Genomic DNA, 21,569 nt, shown 5'->3' on the forward strand with positions numbered 1-21,569 from the left:
ACCCAAGGATGATGTTGGGTCCCTGGTGCCACACGAGGTGCAGACTCCTCGTAGGCCCTGTCCAGCAGCACAGGTGCCTGTTTTTGGCAGTTCCTTCTCCCAGGAGCCACCTGTGACCACAACAGCTGGAGGGCCCCAGATATCCTGCCCTCCCATCCACGCTGGGTTCTGAAGTGCCCTGCCCCGTGCTAAGTCTCTCACACACATGGCTGGAGGGCAGTTTGGGAAAAGGTGGTTAAAAATCTGGCTTTTACTTCAATTTTTTACACAAATCTGGAGCCACAACTACCTTGCTGCTGTTGCCCATCTCCTTTGGCTCAGGATTTTTCTCTGTTTAACCTGGGTCTCCTTGGGTTTGGTGTTGAGAGGTTTTAGGGTTTCATAGAATACCAGAATGGTTTGGTTTGGAAGGGACCTTAAAGGCCATCCCATTCCACCCCCTGCCATGGGCAGGGCACCTTCCACCATCCCAGGTTGCTCCAAGCCCCATCCAGCCTGGCCTTGGACACTTCCAGGGATCCAGGGGCAGGCACAGCCTTTCTGGGCAACCTGTGCCAGGGCCTCACCACTCTCACAGGGAACAAGTCCTTCCTGAAGTAACGAATTCCAGCCTAAAGCAAAGAATTCCTTCCTAAAGTTAAGAATTGTCTTCCTAATTATTTTCAGTAACAGCCCTCTAAATTCAAGTGCTGCCAATCTCCTTTAAACCCAGCTCGCGTGCCAGGGCCAAGACATGCCCGGAGGAGTTTTTAAGGCACTCGGTGGCTGGGAGGTGGCTTTGTCTCCTTTTCCCGTCCCCTTTGTCCCGCGGGGCGGGAATGGGGCAGCGCTGAGAACGGGAGCAGCTCGTAGCAGGGGTGGGCGCCATCGAACCGCTCCGCGTGCCGCTGCTCTTGCCTGCGGCGGGAGCGGCCGCGGCGCGAGCCGGTGACGTCAGCCGCCGCTCCGGCGCGCCCGCCGCTGTCGCGCGCCAAATTTGAAGGCGGCGCGCGCGGCCCTGGGCTCGCGCCCCCTCAGGAGGGTCTCGCGCCCCGCCCCCCCCGGCGCCCTCAGGCCGCCATGGCCACCCCGCCCAAGCGCAGCAGGCCCGACGGCCGCCTCAAGAAGGTCGCCGTGGAGGGCAACATCGGTGAGTCGGCGCGTCTCGCCTACGCGGGAAAAGGGATGGGAAAGGGGGAGTCGGCGAGCACTGGAGAGAGAGAGGCGGCTTTCTCGGCCCTCGGTGCTTTCGGCCGTATCTGGGGAGGCGCAGCTTTGCGGACTCCTCACTTCCTGCCTGCCTCTCTCCTTTCTTTTTTCTTTCTTCCCCTTTTTCCTTACCTCTCCCCTTCCCCGCCCCCCCCCGCCCCCCCCCCTTTTCCCCCTCCCTTTCCCCCCTCCTCCCTTTTCCTTGTGTGAGGGCTCCTCCCACTACGGCAGAGCGGGGCAACAGGATGCTTCCACAAGATTTTCCTGGCCGTTTCCTTCCGTAAAAGGCTTCTAAGCAGGTCAGGAGGCACAAACAAGCCCATTCATAATGTCAGAGACTTCACCCTGACACCGTAAAAATGATGAGATTTGGGAGAGATTGGAAAAAAAAAAAGCTTTCTATTACAGTTTTTGACTGATTCACCTGTTTGGTGTTGAAGTTCTGGATAAGCTTTTCATCACATCTTTTCTGTTTGTGGTGTAGAACACCCGGAATTACAGAATTTTCCAAACTGGGAGGGATCCATAAGGATCTCTGAATCCCACCCTGAATCCTGGCCCTGCACAGCACACCTCAAGATATCACCTGATGCCTGGGAGCACTGTCAAACCTCATTAAATTCAGATAAAGAAAAACCCTGTTGCTCCATTAATCGATCTGGGTCATGGTGGGTGTGGGAGATTGGCTTATGGGAGTGGCAGTCAGAGTTGAACACGAGTTAAATAACACTGCTGTGGGTGGTTTCTCACTGTTGTTGCTGGATTCTCTTCCTACAGCTGCAGGGAAATCCACCTTTGTGAATATTCTGAAACAAGCCAGTGAAGAATGGGAAGTGGTTCCCGAGCCTGTAGCTAGATGGTGCAATGTTCAGCAAAGCTCTGGAGATGATTGTGAGGTAAAGGGGAAAAAAAGAAATCAAATGTTCCTCTAATTCAGAATACCAGTATATCCAAAAGACTGGGTATTTTTCAGACTCTGTGTGATAGCAACACTTTTGCTGATTGCTTTCACAATGTCTGAGTTCCTCTTTTCCAGTTTGTTGGGTCTGTTATGGAATAAATGTTATTCAACATCAGATATAATTTCTGAAAGTGGTAAAGTTACCACAGTTATTTGTAGCCACTGTGAACTACCCAGGTTAGCAGAGAGGGTTGTTCCTGTACCATGAAAAGTGTGCTTAGGAATGTCTTAGGAAACTGAGAACTGCTGCTCCCTTGGTTTTAGTGGTGGGATTTTTTTCCCAGCTGCCTGTAATTCCATTGGCAATCTAGCTGCTACTTCCTGTGCAAGTGCCTTTGAGGGACTGGAGATCATTTTTAGACCTGACAAAAAGCACAGTGTATTTTGGTTAACCCAGTGTAAGATTTAACAGGGACACGTTGCTCCTGACTTCTCCTTGGCTGCATTTTTTCGGCATCAGGCAGCGCTCTGTTTTCCCGTGGATGCAGGAGCTGACCACGTCGCAGAAGAGCGGCGGGAACGTGCTGCAGATGATGTATGAGAAGCCGGAGCGGTGGGCTTTCACCTTCCAGACGTACGCGTGCCTCAGCAGGATCCGGGCTCAGCTCAACGCCCTGGATGGCAAACTTCGGGATGCGCAGAACCCTGTGCTGTTCTTCGAGCGCTCTGTCTATAGCGACAGGTATGTGGGGCCGGAGCCCTCAAGGGGCAGATGAAGATTCTCCAAAGTCACATCACAGGATGTGTGGGGTTGGAAGGGAACTCTGCAGATCACCCAGTCCAAGCCCTCAGCCAAGGCAGGGTCACCCAGAGCAGGTGACACAGGAAGCACATCCAGGTGGTTGAAATGCTTCCAGAGAGGGAGACTCCGTGACCTCCCTCAGCAGCTGTTCCAGTGCTTGGCCACCCTCACGGCAAGAAGTTCTTCCTCATGCTGAGGTGGAACTTCTTGTGTTTTAGTTTATGGCCAACAAAAACTGTCTAAATAAGTGCCCAATCCTGCGTTTCTGGATTCAGAAGGTGAGACTTGATAACTGAACCCCATCCCATAATCCTTAGGTGTTCTACCTGTTGTGATATATTGCAAAAAATAACGTGTTTCACATCTTTTTTTGTAAATAAATGACCCAGTGTACAAGCCAGCTGTGTTCTGTGGGTCATTCCTGCACACCTGAACTGCAGATGTTGGTGGTCTTCATGCACACAGCTCCAGGAGGAGAACACTAGCTGTTTAATTCCACTCCAGGAGATTGTCAGAGATGCTGCATAGTTCCCACTCAGCTCCTTCTCTAGCTACTGTACTTGAGGCAAACCAAGGGACTCCTGTGTCCAAGGGAATTTTTGTTTCCATCAGTTTGATGTCCACAGGTACATCTTTGCTGCTAATTTATATGAGTCTGACTGCATGAACGAGACGGAGTGGACAATTTACCAGGACTGGCATGACTGGATAAATAAACAGTTTGGCTCAAGGCTGGCGCTGGATGGGATAATTTATCTCCGAGCCACTCCTGAGGTGAGGGATAAGAATGTGACGGCACCGAAAACAAATCTGTGTTCTATGCCTTGCCCCTCATGGTTAGAGCTCAGCTCAGGCTGCACCATTCCCCTGAAGGCTGCAATACTTGAGCTGTGACTAGGTCTGGAAGTACTTAAAGAAAATGTTCTTTAGAAATGTAGACTGTGTGTATTAAGCTCAGCTGTGATGGTAATGATTTTCTCATATTAAAAACAAAATACATGAGAAAAGTAAACCATAATATAGTGCTGAAATAAAGCATGTGGCTCCAGAAAAGTACAAAATACCTCTAGGAATACTGTTACCTCGGGAACATAGCTGTATGGGGAATAGATACAACAGGCTGCTGTAATGGTAGAGCTGCTGTGGGGGTGGTCTGTGAAGCCTCTGCACCTGGGGCACTGGAGCTAAGCCAGGTGAAAGCGCACCCTGTACGTGAGGCCTTATGACCACACTTTGATCTTGGGCCATCTAATATTTGTTTAAAAGGAGAGAACAGAATAATATCTCTTTTGAGTATGAAACTTGCTTGAACAAGAACAAGACATGACATTAAAAGAGCTCTAATGAACTTACAGATCACTTCCATATTTCCTTGCTTGCAGCTCCCATGCCTTCAGTTTTGTTACGGTTGTAAAAAACTGGAATGTAACACACTGGAGTAACTCTGAGGGCATGTTGTTTTTCTATTTAAGAAAAGAACGTATATTTAAATTACAAAGTACAATACTTAAACAATTTTGGCTTCTTGTTGAGGCTTTAGGTGCACTAAGGATGGGAACAAATGATTTCAAATGTTGGAAAACAGTTCCTAAGAGCCAGAAAAATATTTTGTTCATATTCAAATTCAACATGATTTTGAAATGCTTGTCTGTAATGTCAAATGGATGTTTTTGTGCTCTTGGCACACAATACAGCAAATTATTTATTTTTATTTACTATCTTTTGCCTTTAGAAATGCTTGAATAGGATTTACTTGCGAGGAAGAGATGAAGAGCAAGAAATCCCCATTGAATATCTGGAGAAGCTTCACTACAAACATGAAAGTTGGCTCCAGCACAGGACACTGCGGTAGGGTTTGTTGAGCCATTCCTTGAGGATCTTTGTAAGGATATTCTGCAGTGCTTTTTCCACCAGTGAAACTTCAGCTTTTCTTATGATACGTAAATTTAAACTGCAGGCACATTTCTATCAGTGTTTCCTTAGTAGTAGTGTCTTTCCAGCACATTCATTATTGCTTGGACGCGCAGCATGCTCCAAGTTCTCTTCACACAGAGCTCTGAGCAGCAGAGGCTTCAGCTGAAGTTGCTTTAATACACAAGAGTGCTGTTATTCAGTTAGGTGCTGGGGGAGCAGAATGTCTGGGGAATCTCTGATGTACCCCAGGAACCACATTGTAGATTCAGAATTCCTGGCTGTAATTTATAGATGCAGTTCTTTTTGGGGTATTCTTAACAATGGAAATGCTGACAGGGATTTGAATGCTCTCTGCTTTATTTCCAGCTACTAGTATTTGCTTTGTTCCTCTCCCAATACAGAACAGATTTTGACTACCTACAGGAAATTCCGATTTTAACACTTGATGTTAATGAAGACTTCAAAGGCAAAAAGGACAAATATGATCACATGATCGAAAAGGTAAAATTTCACAAGCAGTACAAACTGATGATTCACATTGCTCGAGAAATACACTTCCATCATCCTTCTAAAATATGTCACAGAGTTCCATTCAGGTAATGAACAGTTTTACAGCCTATGGCAATACAGATTTTAAAGCTAGGCCAAACATTTATCATTTAACTGCTCAGGTGTTTGGTACTTGAATCCCAGTGGGATTCAAGTGAGGACAGTGTGACTTTGATCTGAGTAGCTGCAATGACTTGCAGAACCTCAGCAGTGGTTTGCACACATTTTTCCATTCTTCAGAAATAAAGTGTTCCTTCATGAGAAAAGCAGCTTTGTCCTTTGATCTCTGTTGGTCCACCCAGGAGTGGAAGTGTTCACCTGATTAAAACCAGTCTTCCTGACTGAGCTTGTTAATCGATGGAATGACCGGAGATGGCAGCTGTGGAGGGAGCATGCTTCCCATCTGCACAAGATGAGATAAGGCCAAGCTCAGGCAACTTAGTATGGATTTTGGAGGGGTTTACTCCAGGGTACCTGTCAGGCTCTCTGGGAACAGCCTATGCCCTATGTTGGCCCTATTTTTGGCATTTCCTAAATGGAGCCAGGGAAGAGGTAGACTTGATGAGGCTGGGTACACTGGGCTTTGGCATTTGCCGTGTGGGGACCCAGACCCTGTGTCCTTTCTTCTTACCTCTGTTGTGATGCTCATCCTGAAACTGCCTGGTGTGTAAATCCTGGCAGGGTTCTCCATGCAGGATTACTGGTGCTACTCTTTGAAGTAGAGGGTGACTTTCTTGTGATGCCTTTAAAGTTAGTCTTGGCACATTTATGTGTTCCTTTCTGTGCAGGAAGGGATTTGCCCTCTTCTTTTTTTCCCCACCTCTTTGAGCCCTGAGCTGGGAAGGAAAGGGTCACAGTTGGAGAGTGTGATCCAAGATCTGTTTCCATTTCACATCAAGAATTTGGACAAAACGTTTACAGATGGGGTCTGTGTAGGAGAGCCTTTGCCAAAAGAATAGCATCATGTCCTCTAGACAGCAGTGCCTTTCTGTGGAGTTGCCTGGCGTGAGTGGATAGAGGAAAATGCTCCTAGTTCAGTCAGTATCACAGCCTAGTTCCTAGGATGTTCCTGAAACTTGAAGGCAGGAGTTGTGAGCCTGGCATTGATCTCCAGTATTGTATTTCTCTGAAAAGTGTGGTTTTGGTAGGTATTGCTTCATTGCCAGCCTCAGGTTCGAAGGGACGTCCTGATTTGGTGCCCTGGGTTGTTCACTAGCATTAAATCTGGCTTGGGTGCAGGCAGTGGGCGTGACTCTGGTTTCCAAATGACAGCTCTTTTGAGGTGGCCATTACCCTCCTCCTGTTTGGGTGACACCTGCTTGTAATGCACTCCTTTGTGGCAGAGGGCTGTAGTTCAGACCAGAGGACGGGTGAGCATAATTCCATCATGTCTCTCCCTGCATCTGCTAAATTACAGGTACTATGTCTGGAAATGTTCTTGATGGACAGGTAATGGCACAGCTGAGCCAGAGCTTCTTTTTCCCTGTTTCCTTAGGCTGTACTAAAGCATAAAGCAGAGGAGAGGTAAATATACTTGCTGCCTATTTCTGATAAACACTTAGTGTGATTGACAATATTTGTTTCTCTTTGCAGGTCAAGGAATTTTTGAGCATGTTGTAATCCTCTCTGAAGTGCAGACATTCAAACCATTCCAAACTTCTGTGTGATCAAAGTCTCAAGTGCAGCTTCTTCCTTCTTTTGTAGGAGGCCTCTGGAGAGGCACGGCTCGGTCCTGGAGATTTGGTTGTGAGGAACAAATAAATTTCATGAATAGGGAAATTATTGAATAAATCGGTACGTCTGTTCAGTATTATGTGAAGTAATGTGCACAAATTCTGAAGAGACAAGCACTATTCTGAGCACTGCCAAATGCTGTGCCCGTTTTTGATCAGACTATTTTATAGATGTTTTTAATTTATTTTGTGCCCAACTACTATTTAATTTTGAAGAAGGTAGCTGATTGTTAGATCTCCTCAGAGTTTTTTTAGCTGCATGGATTTGTAATGGATGTTTGTTGTTTCCAGAAGTAAAAGGTAAAAACCATTTTTGCTGCTGAGGGAATTTTATTACAACCTGGAATTTTATGTTTTAAGGTACACAAAACTATGTTCTGATGCTTTTGATAGAAGTTGTTCTTTGTAGAACACACTGAAGTAAATTCAAATGTGACTGAAATTCTGAATATAGCAAGTGAATTTTTATACCTGTTTCTATCATGCACTGAAACCCGGGATATTCTAGGCTTTTGGTTACCTAGCACATTTGGAGTTTTTTTTTACCTTTTTTATTTTAGCTTTTCCAAAAACAGTGCTGTTTTTGTAGCTGCTCAGTCCTCTTCTCCTGGATAAGAATATGTTTGCTTGCTAGGCACTGTGCTGGGCAGAAGGGCATTTTGCAGACGGTCTCCATCTGTAAATGACATGTTGCTAAACCATCCCATAATCGCATTAGGGATGTGAGAGGTGGCTTCCTGCCTTTGTTCCAGCTGCTCCGTGTGTTCACTGGGCCTTCTCCGTGCTTATCCCAGATCCTGCACTGTTGGAAGTAGGTTTTTTGGTCTCACCTGCTTGGAGTAAGAAGGGGAGACCTGTGTGGAGTAGCTGCTGCCTGAGCCTCTTGTTCCAGGTGCAGAAAACAAACTTCAGGCTACCCATCTCAAGTGCTGTGTTTTATGAGCTGCCTTGTTCTGCTTTAAACACTTCTGAGGGCACAGTCAGCTTTTGAAGGCAAAATCTTATTGTAAAGCTTATTATTGTCCACCGTGGTGCTTCTGCTTGTTGGAGATGACATTTCTTCCTTTATGGCGGGAGTTGTGCTGGCATTCTCTAACCATTGGCTGAAAAAATAAAAGTGGTTGGAAAGCCTTTTTAGTGCTTAATAGTGTTGACTTATTGTCTCATAAAAGAAATAATATTGTGGATTGCTTGTATGTAATACTGGTATTTGGTGTAAAAAAGTTCTTAAAGATTTTTGAGAAACTGACTGACTTCACATTTTTTTTCACTTGTGGGAAATGAACTTATGGGACAGAGACACAGGATTACATAAAGTGCATCATGTGTGACAGTGCTCAGTACAAAAGTGTTGTATAATATTTATGTTGTATGGAAAGTAGCCGTAGTCTGGCAGAAAATCTTGTGCAGGACTTGAAGGCTGCACAGTAAAAGGAAAGATTTTAAGATCTTTGCTCCAGAAAGGAAGTGAGGTGGAATGGATGAAGATTCAGTTCAGATTTACTTGAAACACATAGTACAAGCTTTTAAAGCATTCTTGGCAAGAGTCTGAACAGTAACAACTTATTTTGACTAACAGTGCAATTATTTCTAAGTTTCAGCTGTCAAAATTGTGGATTTAATTACAGGAATTGGAATGACAGTGCTCATTGCAAAGAAGTAAACACGTCTGAGTTCTAATAAAGGCTTCTTTTGAAACCCATCACAGAGAGCACACAAATTCTGTGGCAGGTTATCTGCAGCCTGTTCCAGAAAGCTTTACAAAATCTCTTGCCTGCCAAGTTTGGGTTGGAAGGAGCAAAGTCATGACCAATTATAAGAATGTTTTTAATTGCTGTGGAGAAAAAAAAACAATACCAAAGCACAAACACACACCCCACTGGCCCCCAAGCTTCTGGGGGATCTGGAAGGCTGGCCTGGAGCACACGAAGCTGCAGTTATTTGTATGTAGGACAGACACAGCACAGACAGCAGCAGAGATGGCCTGAGACTGGTCTGCCTGTGCCTCGGCTTAGACCTCAGCTCCAACAGTATCTCAGCCTTCTGAACCTGTCAGTATTTCCTTTGCTTACGTCTATTCCCAGACTACCACAAACCAGGATTGTTGTGTTGGCTTTTGCCTTTTAGAGATGCGAAAAGTTTCTGAACTGGTGTCTGCTGTTTGGTGAGGATTGTTTTTCAGCCTTTGGGTGTTGTGTCCCTTTCTCTTCCCTTGGGTAAGAGCTACTCTGGTGGAATTGCCTAGGAATGCTTGCTTGTTTTAATCAAGAGTCATCATAATTGGGAAACAAAATTGGGATGCTGATTTTTTCCAGTTAGAAAGCAGATTGAAATACTGATTAGCAGTGTTTTAATTGTGATGCAATTACCCATGTGAGCCATGGTCTTAATATTGCCTCCTTTTATTCTCAGTCCTTGTGGCTGTTTTCTGTATAGTGGATTTTAAGTTCTCTTCTAAGTTCATTTAAGTTCATCTCCTTAGCTCTAGATGCTTCTTAAAACAGCAGCCAATTTTGTAGGTAGAACCTAATTTTCTGTAATTTTTGCCAGTTACTTGTACTGTTTTCTATTTATTTAAGCAGACTTCTTAATAATGGAATTGTATCTAAAATATGATAAGTATTGATTTGATTCTGTTCTTTTTCTAGTAATTAGATACTCAGGAATCTCTTTGTGAAATAAAAATGACCCAGGAGAAACTCACTGTGAACTGTTAAGCATAGACCAGAGAAGTCTGTATGTATGTAGCAGTAATTAGGTGTATCTTAGGAAAACACAGGGTGCAAGTGCTCTTGCCAAGAGGTTTCAGCAAGTGTATGGGCCACCAGGTGGTTTTATCCAGCTCCTGTTTAGACTCTGCGTGACTGAGTAAATGAATCACTCTTAGCTTCACTTTTTGTCTTTAAAATATTGATATCTCCCTATGCCTTCAGGAACCTGGGAGGATGCACTAGTTAATACTGATATGCTGTTTTGTAGGTCTGAAGTGTGCCGTTAAATAATGGAAAAGGAAGACAGCCCTGGTTGTAGGTTTTGCTCTGCGATGTTTTGATGCCACTGGCCCAGATTCATGGCCAGTAGAAGTTACTGATTTGTTTTAAAAGATATTAAAAATCATCGGTGCAACATCAGCTGTGTTAGTTTACCAAGCAAAATGAAAGCTGTAACTGTTTGTGAGAAAAGGAAACTTAAAAGTTTGGTCTTGAAATACAAACTGGTGGCAAAAGTGTGCTGCAGTCCCTGTAGCCTAATGGCAAAGGGGAGAAATCCATGCAGGAATCTGCCACAGGAGGTCATTGTGTCTCACTCCCTGGGCTCGCTGCAAGAGGAGCATCAGGGCTTTGACAGTGAATGTCTGTGGAAAAGGTAAAGGAGGAAGAGGTCACTTCCTGGCTCGGCCAGAGGATAAATACTGCACGGAATGAGATAAATCTTGCTCTCGGGGAGGAGGGTGTGGAATAGAGCAAACCCCGCTGGATTAAGTGACTGACCAGCAAAGGCTGAGCTAATGGCAGGGGCTTGGTCACCAGAAGGCCTTCCGTGCAGCCACCAGCTGTTTCTGTGCTGCGAGTGAACATTAGCACATGGATAACACTAATCCTGCCGTGTCTAAGCCACAGCAGCCCTCAGGGCTGAGTGCTCAGCCGGGACACAGCTCCGAGCAGTGCTGATGCTGGCAGCCTGCTGCGAAGTAAAACACCGCTTTTACTAACCGAGGCTATGCACAGTGCTTACTGTGCCAAATTAACCTGAGCTGGGGATGCACCCCCAGAATGCTGATTGAAATCCAGTAGTGACAAGGAGTGTGGATTCCACACTGGGAGTAAGCGCTGCAGGGATTTATTTTACCTTACCTGTGTATAATGCAATGCTCAGAGCCCAAACTGGAGGCTGTTGTGTGCAAGTGACTTTTGTTCTTGGGTCTGAGTTTCAGTCCATGGGTATGGAGAATATGAGAGCAGCGTAAATAAGACTGTGGTGCATGCTAAATGAGATTGCAGGCTATTGCTCATTTCCTGGATTTCTGTTGCCTGCTCTTCCCAATGTCCTGGGCAGGCTGGACATTCCGTATGTGTTCTCCAGGAAGTCAAGGTTGTTGTCCAGCTTGCACCATGGATGTTTGCTGGCTTTTAGCGCTGCCTGGCTGTTGGTTTCTGAGAGTTATTTACAAAAATGCTGCCATTGCAGCTCTTTCAGAGGACATCCTGTGCTTTCTCCTGTCCTTTATTTTGTGCTTTTCTCTCCAATTTCCTTCTAAGGTGTTGTGACTTGTCTTTTAATAACTGCTAGAAACATGATCTCATACAAGTTGTAACAGGCAAGTTAAAGCCAGTGCTTCACTCGGACACAGCCTTCTTAAGGATGTGGCTTCTGCCCTGTTCCACTTGGCTGTCTTAGGTTTTCTAGTCCTCTTCTCTGAGTAGTTCTGCTGAGTTAACCCATTTGATTGCCAGGGCTTTTCCTAATTCCTCTGGGTTTCAGCACCAGCAATGGATGTATGCTGACTGTGTGGTCTTTTCTCCTCATTCCCTTCAAATTTATCTCTGCTTTGTTGAAGCCATAGCTGTTCTCTCCTGAGCCTCCACTGCACCTTTGGTGTTGTCCTCACTGCGGCTCATGGCCTTTACCCCAAGCCCTGGGCCCAGCACAGTGGCCTCAGGTCACTGACTGGCTTGTTGGTCAGTCACCTGTGTCCTGTCTGTGCTATGCCTCGTGAGGAGAGCACCCGCAGTCACAAACAGCAGGACTTGGCTATTTAGGTGTCATTCCTGATCTGCAGTGCTGCTGCTTTTCCAAGGGTTTCCTGCAATGGTCCAGCGTAGTCGTGTAGGTATACCAGGTGTGCTTGTCATTGCCAGAGTTTCTTTGCTGTCTCTGCTCTGTTGTTTAGAGAGTGGGCTCATGTCAAGTGACTGGAGAGCTTTTTCCAGTGGAGGTTTTGGTGCAGCTCGTGCTCCTTTAACCAGTCTGGTTTCTGACTGGGAGACTTGTGACCCAGGAGTAGAGCTCTGTTTAGTGGAACTGAGCAGTCTGAGCTCTCGAAGAGTAAAGTGAGATTCCCTGAGGCTGGGAGCCGTCAGGCACTCCATTGTCAGCGTTCGTCCTGCTGTTGTGCATGCACTTACACTCAGGTTTTTATGGCTAATGAATGCCCCGCTATTCTTGGACTTTTAGCTGTGGAGAACAGATTCACCTCGCAGTTTCAGCACTTCCCTGCTGACGTTTACTCTTCCCCTTTGACATAACCACGGCTTGTGCACAGGACTAGCCTTTTCCTGGAAGGATGGTGTGACAGCAGTTGTTATGCTACTGGTGGCTTCCCCAGCCAGATCAGCATTTTAGGATAGGTGGGACTGAGCTTTGGGGATGCTATGGCATGGTACACTCTCGAAACGAATTCTTACTGTGTTTGCCAAATGTCACAGCTGTATTGTGTGCTTTAACTGCTGTGATACACGTTTGCTTTTATTTAGGTATGTAAATAAAGGCCTTCCTTGAGATCTCTTAGTAACTTAGACTTAGCCTATGCCTGCAGAGGGACTGATGGAATTCATCCATGCCGGAGATGAGTCACTAGCTCTTCCTGTCTGAAAATTTCCTTTTCTCCCAAGGTTGCTCACCCATGCTACACTCAAAGTGATAATGCATCTTCATTTTATGTTTTATTGACGGTCTGCATTTGCCAGTTGCCCTCAGATGAGGACACCTCCAGCATCTGGTTGCACTGTTGGCTTTAAAGACTGCTGTTAGCCTTGCTTCTGGGATCGCCGGTACAATCCAGCTGGAATCATACTGGCAGGAGGTCAGAAATCATTGCTGGAAATGTAGCAATTGTGTTTGCTTGTTGTGCAGCACAGGCTGAAAATATCTTGATCTTTCAAAGCCCTCTGTGGAACCCTCCTTTTAGCCACTTTTGTCCGGAATTTTCTATCTCTGCATTTGTTGTGCTGCCTTTGAGGGTTTTTAGTTTTTCTCTTCTAGTCTGCTTGTCTCTAGTCCTGGAATATAACCCAGTTCTCCTTCCTGGTCTGTCACGCCGCTGCCCACGGACTGAGCCTTTGCATTTCATTTCCCTACACCGGCAATATGTTGGACGGGGATACCTGCACTGTGCTGTCATTTCACCTGCTCAGCTCTGAGCCTGGATATTTAGGCTAAAGTACTGGCTGTTCCAATTCTGATCCTTGTCTCAGATAACTGTAGTTGCTTCAGGTCTTGGAAGACGTTTCTGTAGGGGATTAGATCTGTTCTACAACATTTCCTGCTGGCTGGAATAGGATGTCCCTTGAATGATCTTTTCTTTCACTAGGAAGCACTTAAAATCTCAAAATCCAATGTAGACACTAGAGTTCTCGGCCTCTTAATGTAAGTACTGATTTCCACTTCTGCTTCTTGGTTTCAGGATGTTTGTTTGGGGGTTTTTGTTTGTCTTTTGGCAGTGCAACACTGAACGCCTTTCAGTCTCTGATCTGGTTAAAAATTACAGTATGTATTTTGGTTTAAGTTTTTGTCATTCCTGGGTGTTTGTTTTTAAGGTGACTGTGGGTTGTTTGTGAAAATGAACTTTAATCTGAAATAATACCCAAACTGTCAGTAATTGCAAGTCCTTGGTTCTGGTGGTGACTGCCTGACAGTGTGAGGTCTTGGACATGTTGCTGTTGTGAGCATGAGTCATCGGTAGCACCTGTGCTGCTGATAGCAAGGTGTGCCTTGAGGGTTGGTCTGTATTTTTAACCTTTTAACTGCTGTAGCCTTTAACCAGAGCCTTGGGAAAGGAGGCTGGGATGGCTTGCACACCCCGGCTGGGACTAGCGGGGCCATGCTCCACTGGGATCACAAACACTGCTTTTGCTCCAGCAGCAGTGTGGGCTGGGGACATTGCCGTTGTCCAACAGCAGCATTTCATCAGTGCTTCTGCTTTGCACAGTGACAATAGGAGATTCCTATCCACAGGATGGGGATTTTTGGTCCCTCAGTGGTCAAAATGAGGGTTCTCAGCATTTTTTAGAGGCCCAGGTTAACAGATTTGAAACTTGTGGGCTAGCAGTTCTTAGTGTTGCTCTAGACCACTTTTACAGGAGTGTGATGATTCTATGGAATTGATGTCAGTTTCCTGAAAGCTTTCTCAGTTAGCTTTTGCAAATCCTTTGGCCCTTGAAGTTAGCTTGATGGAACTCTTGATTTGACCTACAGTGTGGCTCTCATTGGAATGAGTGAGGGGTGGGAACAGACAGGGACATGAATAAAGCAGCATAATGTGCTGAGGGAATGAGGTGAGCGGGGACTAGACTAAGCAGGCTTATAGACATTAGGAGTAAAATGATAGATGGAATTTTACTTCCAGGTTTGGAAGTACAATGCTGGAAGTTCTGCTCAGCAGTGAAGGGTTTCTGTTGTTTCTAAAGGGGGGTAGGATAAAAACTGACCTGTTTTTTTGTAGCTGACAACTGTACTGAGAGGTGGGAAGTGTCACCTAAAGACGTGCCTGAAGAGCTATTGCAGTGTATGGAGTTTCCCTCATGTATCTGATGGAAAGGAAGAGGGACAGAGTGGAGGTTAGGAATGTTCTGTGCTGCTAACCTGTTACCTTGAGTGATTGCCAAAGCTTCAGCACTCAGAGAGCAGGTGAGTACTGAGTTCCTGCCTTGCTGGTGACACAGCAACACCTCTGTGCTGGCTCCTGCGTGCTGGACTTGTAAGGAGGCAGCAGTGAGAGAACAAAGGCAAGGGTAAGTCCCTCAAGGAATTTTAATGTTGTTGCTTTTTTCTCTAGAAGGTCTGTATGTCCTGGCCACTTCCCAAGGGAGGTGTTTGGTGTTTTGCTCTTCATCGATGATGGCTGTTGGGGCTGAGGAGGTTTACTGTGAGTCTACTGTGATGATGAGTTCAGTCATGCCGTATCAGTTCCGTATTTAGAGCCAGGGCAGTGCTGCCACTTGAGGGCCGTGTGTGTAGGAAAAGCCATGTGGATGCTCCAGTGGTGGTTGGGTCAAGCCTTTACATCCCCACAGAGCTTGTGAATAAGAACTGCTTTGAAAGGGATCTACTGATGGTTTTTCTCTGCCAAATAAACAGGTTAATGACTAAATAAGGCCATTACAAACTTGGCAGCTTCTTTTGTCTTCTGTCTTCTGTTGGCACAGTTGCTTTGGTTGAAAAGCTCTTTCTGTCAGTGCAGGTTTTTCCTGGGAAAGCTGGAATAAGTTCTTGCAGCAAGAATAAGTTTTCACCAGGAAAGGCTGTGCTCACCCTACAAGCCCTTTGCTGGCATCAGGCAAGGTAGAGGTGTGCTGAGCTCATGGCACAGGCTTGCCCTCAGAGTGAAGGTCTGGGCACAGCTGTTTATTTGAACTGGGACTTAGCTGAGTACATGTTGTAAGAGAATGAAAGTTTGTTGTTTTCCCCCTGGCACATAGCATATTGTCAAAGAGCAACCCACCAAGTTAGCCTGTGGTTTTTATGTTTGTTTTCTTAATAGCATCTCCCAGCCATGAAAACATGCTGAGAAAGGCCTTGGGAGAGAGCCCTTAGTCCCAAACCTGATGGTGTTTTTGAGGCTCTCATCTCTGCTTCATGCCCTAAATTTGGTGAGGTGAGGGGGGGAAAGTGATCTCTAATCCAGCTAAACACACCTGACTTCAAACTTGGGTTTGTTTGCTCGAGATTAAGATATGCAGATGAGCTCTCTGTCAATGTTTAATGAAAGGGGTTAGGGCGGTGGTTTCCCTGGCACTCGTAAATTTGAAATACTTGTATTTTTCATTGGATACAAGTTGTGTGGTTTTTCTCTTCCTTTTTCCCTTGTTGGTATCTGAATTCTGCTGGCTTAGAGCACAAGTGCATTCAGTTTTTACAAGTCACTGATGGGAGATGGAGAAAGAAAATGTTTAAGGTACCATTCAGCTTCTCAAAAAGAATGTGTGTCTAAACTTCTTTTCTGTGAGGAGTTGATTTCCCCCCACAGGCAGGTTCTGCTCTGGCAGGAAGGGACATCATGAGATGCGGGATTGGGCAGACTTTTACTGTTTGGAAAAAAAAAGAATTAAGAATGTAAAACCGGTGTTGTTGGGATAGTAAGATGAAAAGTATACTGCAAATATAAATAATGTAGAGAAAAACAGCCTCTGTGAGGTTCGCATTGCTGTAGTATTTAGAGATCCATTTCAGTCTGGAGCTCTTTGCTTATCTGCTCTTGGTAAGGAATTGGCCATGTTGAGATGTTACCTAAGAAAAGGAAAAGGGCATTATGACTTCTTTGTAATGAAAGCATTTACTTATAATTCACGTAGAGCAGGGAGTGCTTCTAGAGGCTGGTGAAAATTCCCACCCCAGCCCCACTGCTGATTTCTTCACTTGTCCTAACTGCTGTTACAAATTGCTTACTACAGCAGTGCGCTTCTTGCCCCTGGCAGGCTGTTGCACAACCTCATCTCCAGGGATTTGCAGCAATGTTCTGATTAAACTGGGTATCAGTGTTCATCTATTTGTATTTTTTAAGCTGAATGTGTGATACATGAGTGGCTGGAAGAAGTTAGGAGGCAGTGGACAGTCACTAAAAGGTTATTTAAGAACTTGAAAGTAGCTTTGCTGAACTGTGGATTTCATTTGATAGAACAGGCCCCATCAAAACAGTTTCTACTAGAGCTTGGGGCTGATCACAGATAGACTCGAGTGAATGAGTTTCCCACAAGCTAGTAGCTCAGAATTTGTTACTTATACGCAATTGTATTTGCTAAGAAATTAAAAATTTCCTTGTCTTTTTTCGCTAGAAAGGCAGCCTGCACCCTTCGTAATTTTTTCTGCAACTCCATCCTCCTGAATCATAGAGTCAAGGAAGGGTTTGAGTTGGAAGGGACCTTAGAAGTAATTTTCTTTCATCCCCTGCCCTGTGTAGGGACACCTTCCACTATCCCAGATTGTTCCAAGCCTTGTCCAGCCTGGCCTTGGACACTTCCAGGGATGGGGCAGCCACAGCTTCTCCAGCCAACCTGTGCCAGGGCCTCACCAGTCCCACAGGGAAGATATTCTTTCCTGATATCTCTTCTAAACCTGTCAGCTGTCAGTATTTTCCTTATTTTCCATGACTTAGTGGCTTTGCTTGACATGTTCATGGAGTTTGGCCTTCTGGGCTTGAAGGGGTTCTAGCTAAATAATGATGGTGTGATGGTCCCAGATGTGGACTCTGCCAAGAGACTTACTGAACCCTTCCTCACAACAGATTTTTCTTATATTTATATAAGAAAAGGTTACGTGGTGTAACTGGGACTTGGGTAACTTCCCAGTAACTCCACCACCTGTTTGGGTACCAGCTAGAAAGGGGCAAAAGGGGCTTCCTTCTTCCATGAGATTCTCACCAAGTTTACTGTGTCATTTGAGGTTTGTTGGGCAGATGGTGTTTTTGTATGACTTACTATTGGGTTTATTTTCCATAATGATTTGGGAAAGCTAATTATTTTTTCCTCCCAGTCCAGGAATGATTGCTCATTCTTTCCCATCACTGAGGCACTGGTTGGAAATAAGCAAGGATTTCACAACTTTTTGAAGCCAACTGTGTTCCTTCCCTGCTGAGAGCCCTCCAGCGCTCTCCTTATCTGCCTTAGCCTGTGTTGACATGCTTCATTTCATTTCTCCCTCTGACTCCACATAACCTGGCCAGCCCAGGACCATTCTTGACTCTTTACTAGAGGATTGTGTGTGATTGGGCATAATTCTATGTCCCGCTGTCATCAGGAGATGTCACCTCATTCTCCTGACACCTCTGTCTGTAAACTGTCACTCTCAACTGTTTTCTCGGTGATGCTTGGATTTGCAAAGGAGCAGGGCTTCTAAACTCCTGACAGATTTTGCCACATCCTGCATAGGCTTTAGAAGCAGCTTCTAGGTTTAGTAGTGTCTGGGAAAAAAAGTGCCTGCAGCATCTAGCCAGTCTGTAGTCACAGTGATTCCAAACACAGGCCATTGCTCTGTAACTACACACAGCACAGTTACTGCTCAGTAATCATTGTAGCTCATTATGGTTTTGGTTTTTGCTGTCTCATGGTTGCCTTTCCTGTAATCTCTTAGCATCCGGGATCTAGGTTTTGGCTTTCTTCTCTAGGAAGATTCTCTGAGGGTTTTCTGTCTAATAGGCTGGCCTGCCCACCCCAGATGCCTGAGAGGCAGTGGGTGTCAGAGTGCACATGTAAGACCAGTTTTACTCTATAGATTTGGAAGGGGGGGTCCTTACAGTACTCAGTGAAGTGGCAGAAGCCTGGCTCTATACCCAGGCCATTGCCAACTTGTAAAAATCATTGCCATACTGATACACTGGTCCTTCTGAGAATTGTCCCTGGTGCTCAGCTTCAGGATTTCCCAGATTTGCCCACAAGTTGAACAGTTCTAGGTGTGTGCATGTGTGTTGTGGGGCAGTTTGCTTGTTCCCATTGGCTACTGCAGCCTTGTCTTTGACTTCTTCATTTCTCCTGCGAGTGTGGTTTAGAAATGGACTGGTTAATCTGATGCTTTAATGATGGCCAAAATAGCCCTAGCCTAAATGGTCAAACCACCTGATTTTATCCACCTCCTAGAGAGTCTTTGCCCTCTTTTTCACTTGTTAGCAAGCGGAGGTGTTTTCTGAATAAGCAAGGCTGGACAGGAGTAAAAAGCCAAAAGCTTGTGGCACAATAATGAACTAAGTGCCTTCTTCAAGTCCCACAGTTGCTTGCCTTGTCTACAGAGAGCAAAAAACCCTTGTTGCTCTGTGGTAACAAGCTGGTCTGGTATCCTGGTGGGAATGCACCTGCAGCAGAGCCTCAGGGCCTGCACAGCTAATTGAGATGTTGGAAGCTGAAGCCTGGTCCAGCCTGGCTCAGCCCCACTGCTGACTGTTTCACCTGGCAACTAACAGTGCTCTTCTTGTTGCAGTTTGGCCCTGGCCTTTTCAGAGGTATCTGGGCACAAGACAAATAATCTCTTTTATTTGTTCTAGGCACCCCTGCAGCTCCTGGTATGGCTGGCAGTATCTGAAACTCTCCCAATCCTCTGTTGTGCATTGCTGTGAAGCCGAAAAGGGACTTTCTCCAGAAGCACAAGGAAGGAGCAGAAATGCATCACAGGTAACAGGGGGAGTCCATGGCTACAGCTGTGGTGGTTTCTTTCTGACTGATCCACACCCAGTGTTCGCTTCAGCAGAACACATGACTTCATATTTTAGTTGGGCACTTCTAGCTTATTGGTTACATGATGGGAAGAGAGGGAAAATATTAACTGGTTCTCTGGTGTCAAAGTAAACAGACATTCTCTAGTGTCTTTGGAATTGGGCTGTGGGCTGAGCAAGTGTGCCCTGGGCTGGTGGGAAAATATCTTGTGGGAAGAACTTCTGTGGTCCTGCAAACATAAAGGAAAGTGGGATTAGACTCTTAGGTTGTTCCATGCCTGAGTAATGCCACAGAAGAAAAGGAAAACTAGTCCCTGCAGAGTGTGAGATGTGTTAACAATGGGACACTGTCTCTGTGCTGCTGTTACAAAGGGTTTAACTTGGAGACCTGTCAGCAATTAATTACAGTTGACTTTTAAAACAGTCTTTTTGATATGCAAAAAACATTTTATTATTAAATCTGCACTTACCTTCACAGGCTCAGGAATTTTGAGTGTTTGAATTGGTTGCAGAGGCAATTTAGCATTTAAATCCCTTTAGTGATGAGATCAAGCCTGTGCTTTCCATAACAAGAGTGTACAGTATTTATTTATGCTTTTTATACAACTGACTTTTAAAAAAATTGTATTTTGGCTCAGCTACCTAAAGCCAACCTCTCTTATTGCCACAGTCTTCTGACTGTGCCTTCTAATTATATGGCATCTGGGAGGAATTCAGTCTAACACCGTCTTCTTTCAGCATGTTGTTATGTCACCCACAGAAAGATCAGAGAGGTAACCCTTTGTCCTAGGTAAATCAGACCAAGCGGAACAGCTGAAGCTTCTTCCCAGAAACAATGTGAAGGGCACACTAGGGAGAGTACTGGCTGACCTCAGAGCAGACTTGCCTTCTGGAGAGAGAAGATATCCCACTGCTCCAGGCTTTGGAACAAAAAAGTCCCAGAAACAGACTGGTTGTACTTAAGACAGTGGTCTCCTGAGACCATGTAGTGAGGTAGAAGCAACGATAGTTCCAAAAGTCACACTGCTGTTTAACATGCCCTTTCCCACTCTGGTTTCTGGAGCTGCTAAGGAAGACATCAGTGTTTTTGCTTAGAATTATCGGTATTAAGTAATGGTTCAAAGGGCTCAGGAGAATATGCAATGGATGGATATCTGTGGGAAGCAATCTCAGTGCTGTCTGAAAACAAGAGACTCATAACATTTCAGAAATTACCATCATTTTTGGGTGTCCATGTTGGGGTTTATCTCCTTTGGTACAAAGTCCCAATTTCTAATGGGACTGCATGATGGAAAGTGAGGGAGCTGAAGCATCTTGGTATTTCGGAGTCTCAGAAGGGGCACACGCAAAATGGAGTCACAGCTCTGGAGAGTGTTGGCTGGAGAAGGGGCCACTGGATGGAGCTCTTGTCCTGTGGCTGGCCACCACTGGTTACCTGAGAGGCAGGACCTGTACCGATGAGGAATTCCACTAGGAAACTAGTCTTTGATCAAGGTAAGGGGCTGGGGTTCCAGTCTGATAGCATGGTGTTGGTATGTGATAAAGCTGTATTGCTTTAGGAGAAACCCACACCTCCTGGTCAAGAACGGAAAGTTCAAGCAGTGTGATTAGCTGTGAGCATTTGGGAGACCACATTCATCAAGGTGGGCAAATAGGTATGGCAACCACCAATCTGCAAAAAATCTAAAAGGTGCCAGGTAAAGATTTGGTCTAAACTGGTGGCTCTGAGCTTTCAGAGCCAAACACTTCTGGTTCCAAATAAGCTGCTTACCTGAAAATCAATAGTTTTCCATATGTAAGGGGTAATAGATCCAGAAAGAAAGCTACATGTGTGTGCAGCTCAGGTAGTTAATGACATAAAACCTGAAGCATTTCAGAGAAACGTGATCATGTCCTCTGTGGAGATTTATTCCTGTTGTTGGCTGGAAGGAGCAGAATTGCTAAGTCTCAGAATTGCTGAGGCTGACACTGTTGGAGAGGGGATTGCAGGGAGCGAGAGGTCAGAGAAGGTCATGTGGTTGTATTTGGCTGGTGATGGTTGGAAGCCACATCCTGAAGGAAAGTGCTTTTAGCAGAAAGATTTCCAAATGGTGTTTGCCCTAGTTTTGTGACAAAGATGTTGGTCAAGGGGGGAGTTTAATATGGTTAATACTCAGAGGCACACAGTCTGAAATAGCTTAAAGGGTCCACCTTTTCTTCTTTCTGTAAGTGAAAAATGGGAGGACAGTTCTTCCAAACCTACTGAAGTTTGGGGGTTTTTTTTAAAGACTGTAAGTGTGTTGTTTGACTTGACTGTTGGGCTTCCTTGAACTGAAACAGGTCATTTAATGTCATTTTATCTGCCTT

At 45.3% G+C, this 21,569-nt stretch overlaps 1 protein-coding gene across 1 annotated transcript; it reads left to right on the forward strand.

The window, feature by feature from the left end:
• Nucleotides 1–859: 859 nt before the first annotated feature.
• DCK (deoxycytidine kinase) lies at nucleotides 860–8,306 on the forward strand. Its single transcript, XM_063415115.1, has 7 exons — nucleotides 860–1,129; nucleotides 1,966–2,084; nucleotides 2,638–2,831; nucleotides 3,518–3,665; nucleotides 4,624–4,739; nucleotides 5,207–5,306; nucleotides 6,948–8,306. The coding sequence occupies exons 1-7, from the start codon at nucleotides 1,060–1,062 to the stop codon at nucleotides 6,972–6,974; spliced, it is 774 nt and encodes a 257-aa protein (XP_063271185.1). The 5' UTR covers nucleotides 860–1,059; the 3' UTR covers nucleotides 6,975–8,306.
• Nucleotides 8,307–21,569: the final 13,263 nt, after the last annotated feature.

The sequence above is a fragment of the Prinia subflava genome, chromosome 18, assembly GCF_021018805.1.
Source record: "Prinia subflava isolate CZ2003 ecotype Zambia chromosome 18, Cam_Psub_1.2, whole genome shotgun sequence".
Lineage (NCBI taxonomy): Eukaryota > Metazoa > Chordata > Aves > Passeriformes > Cisticolidae > Prinia > Prinia subflava.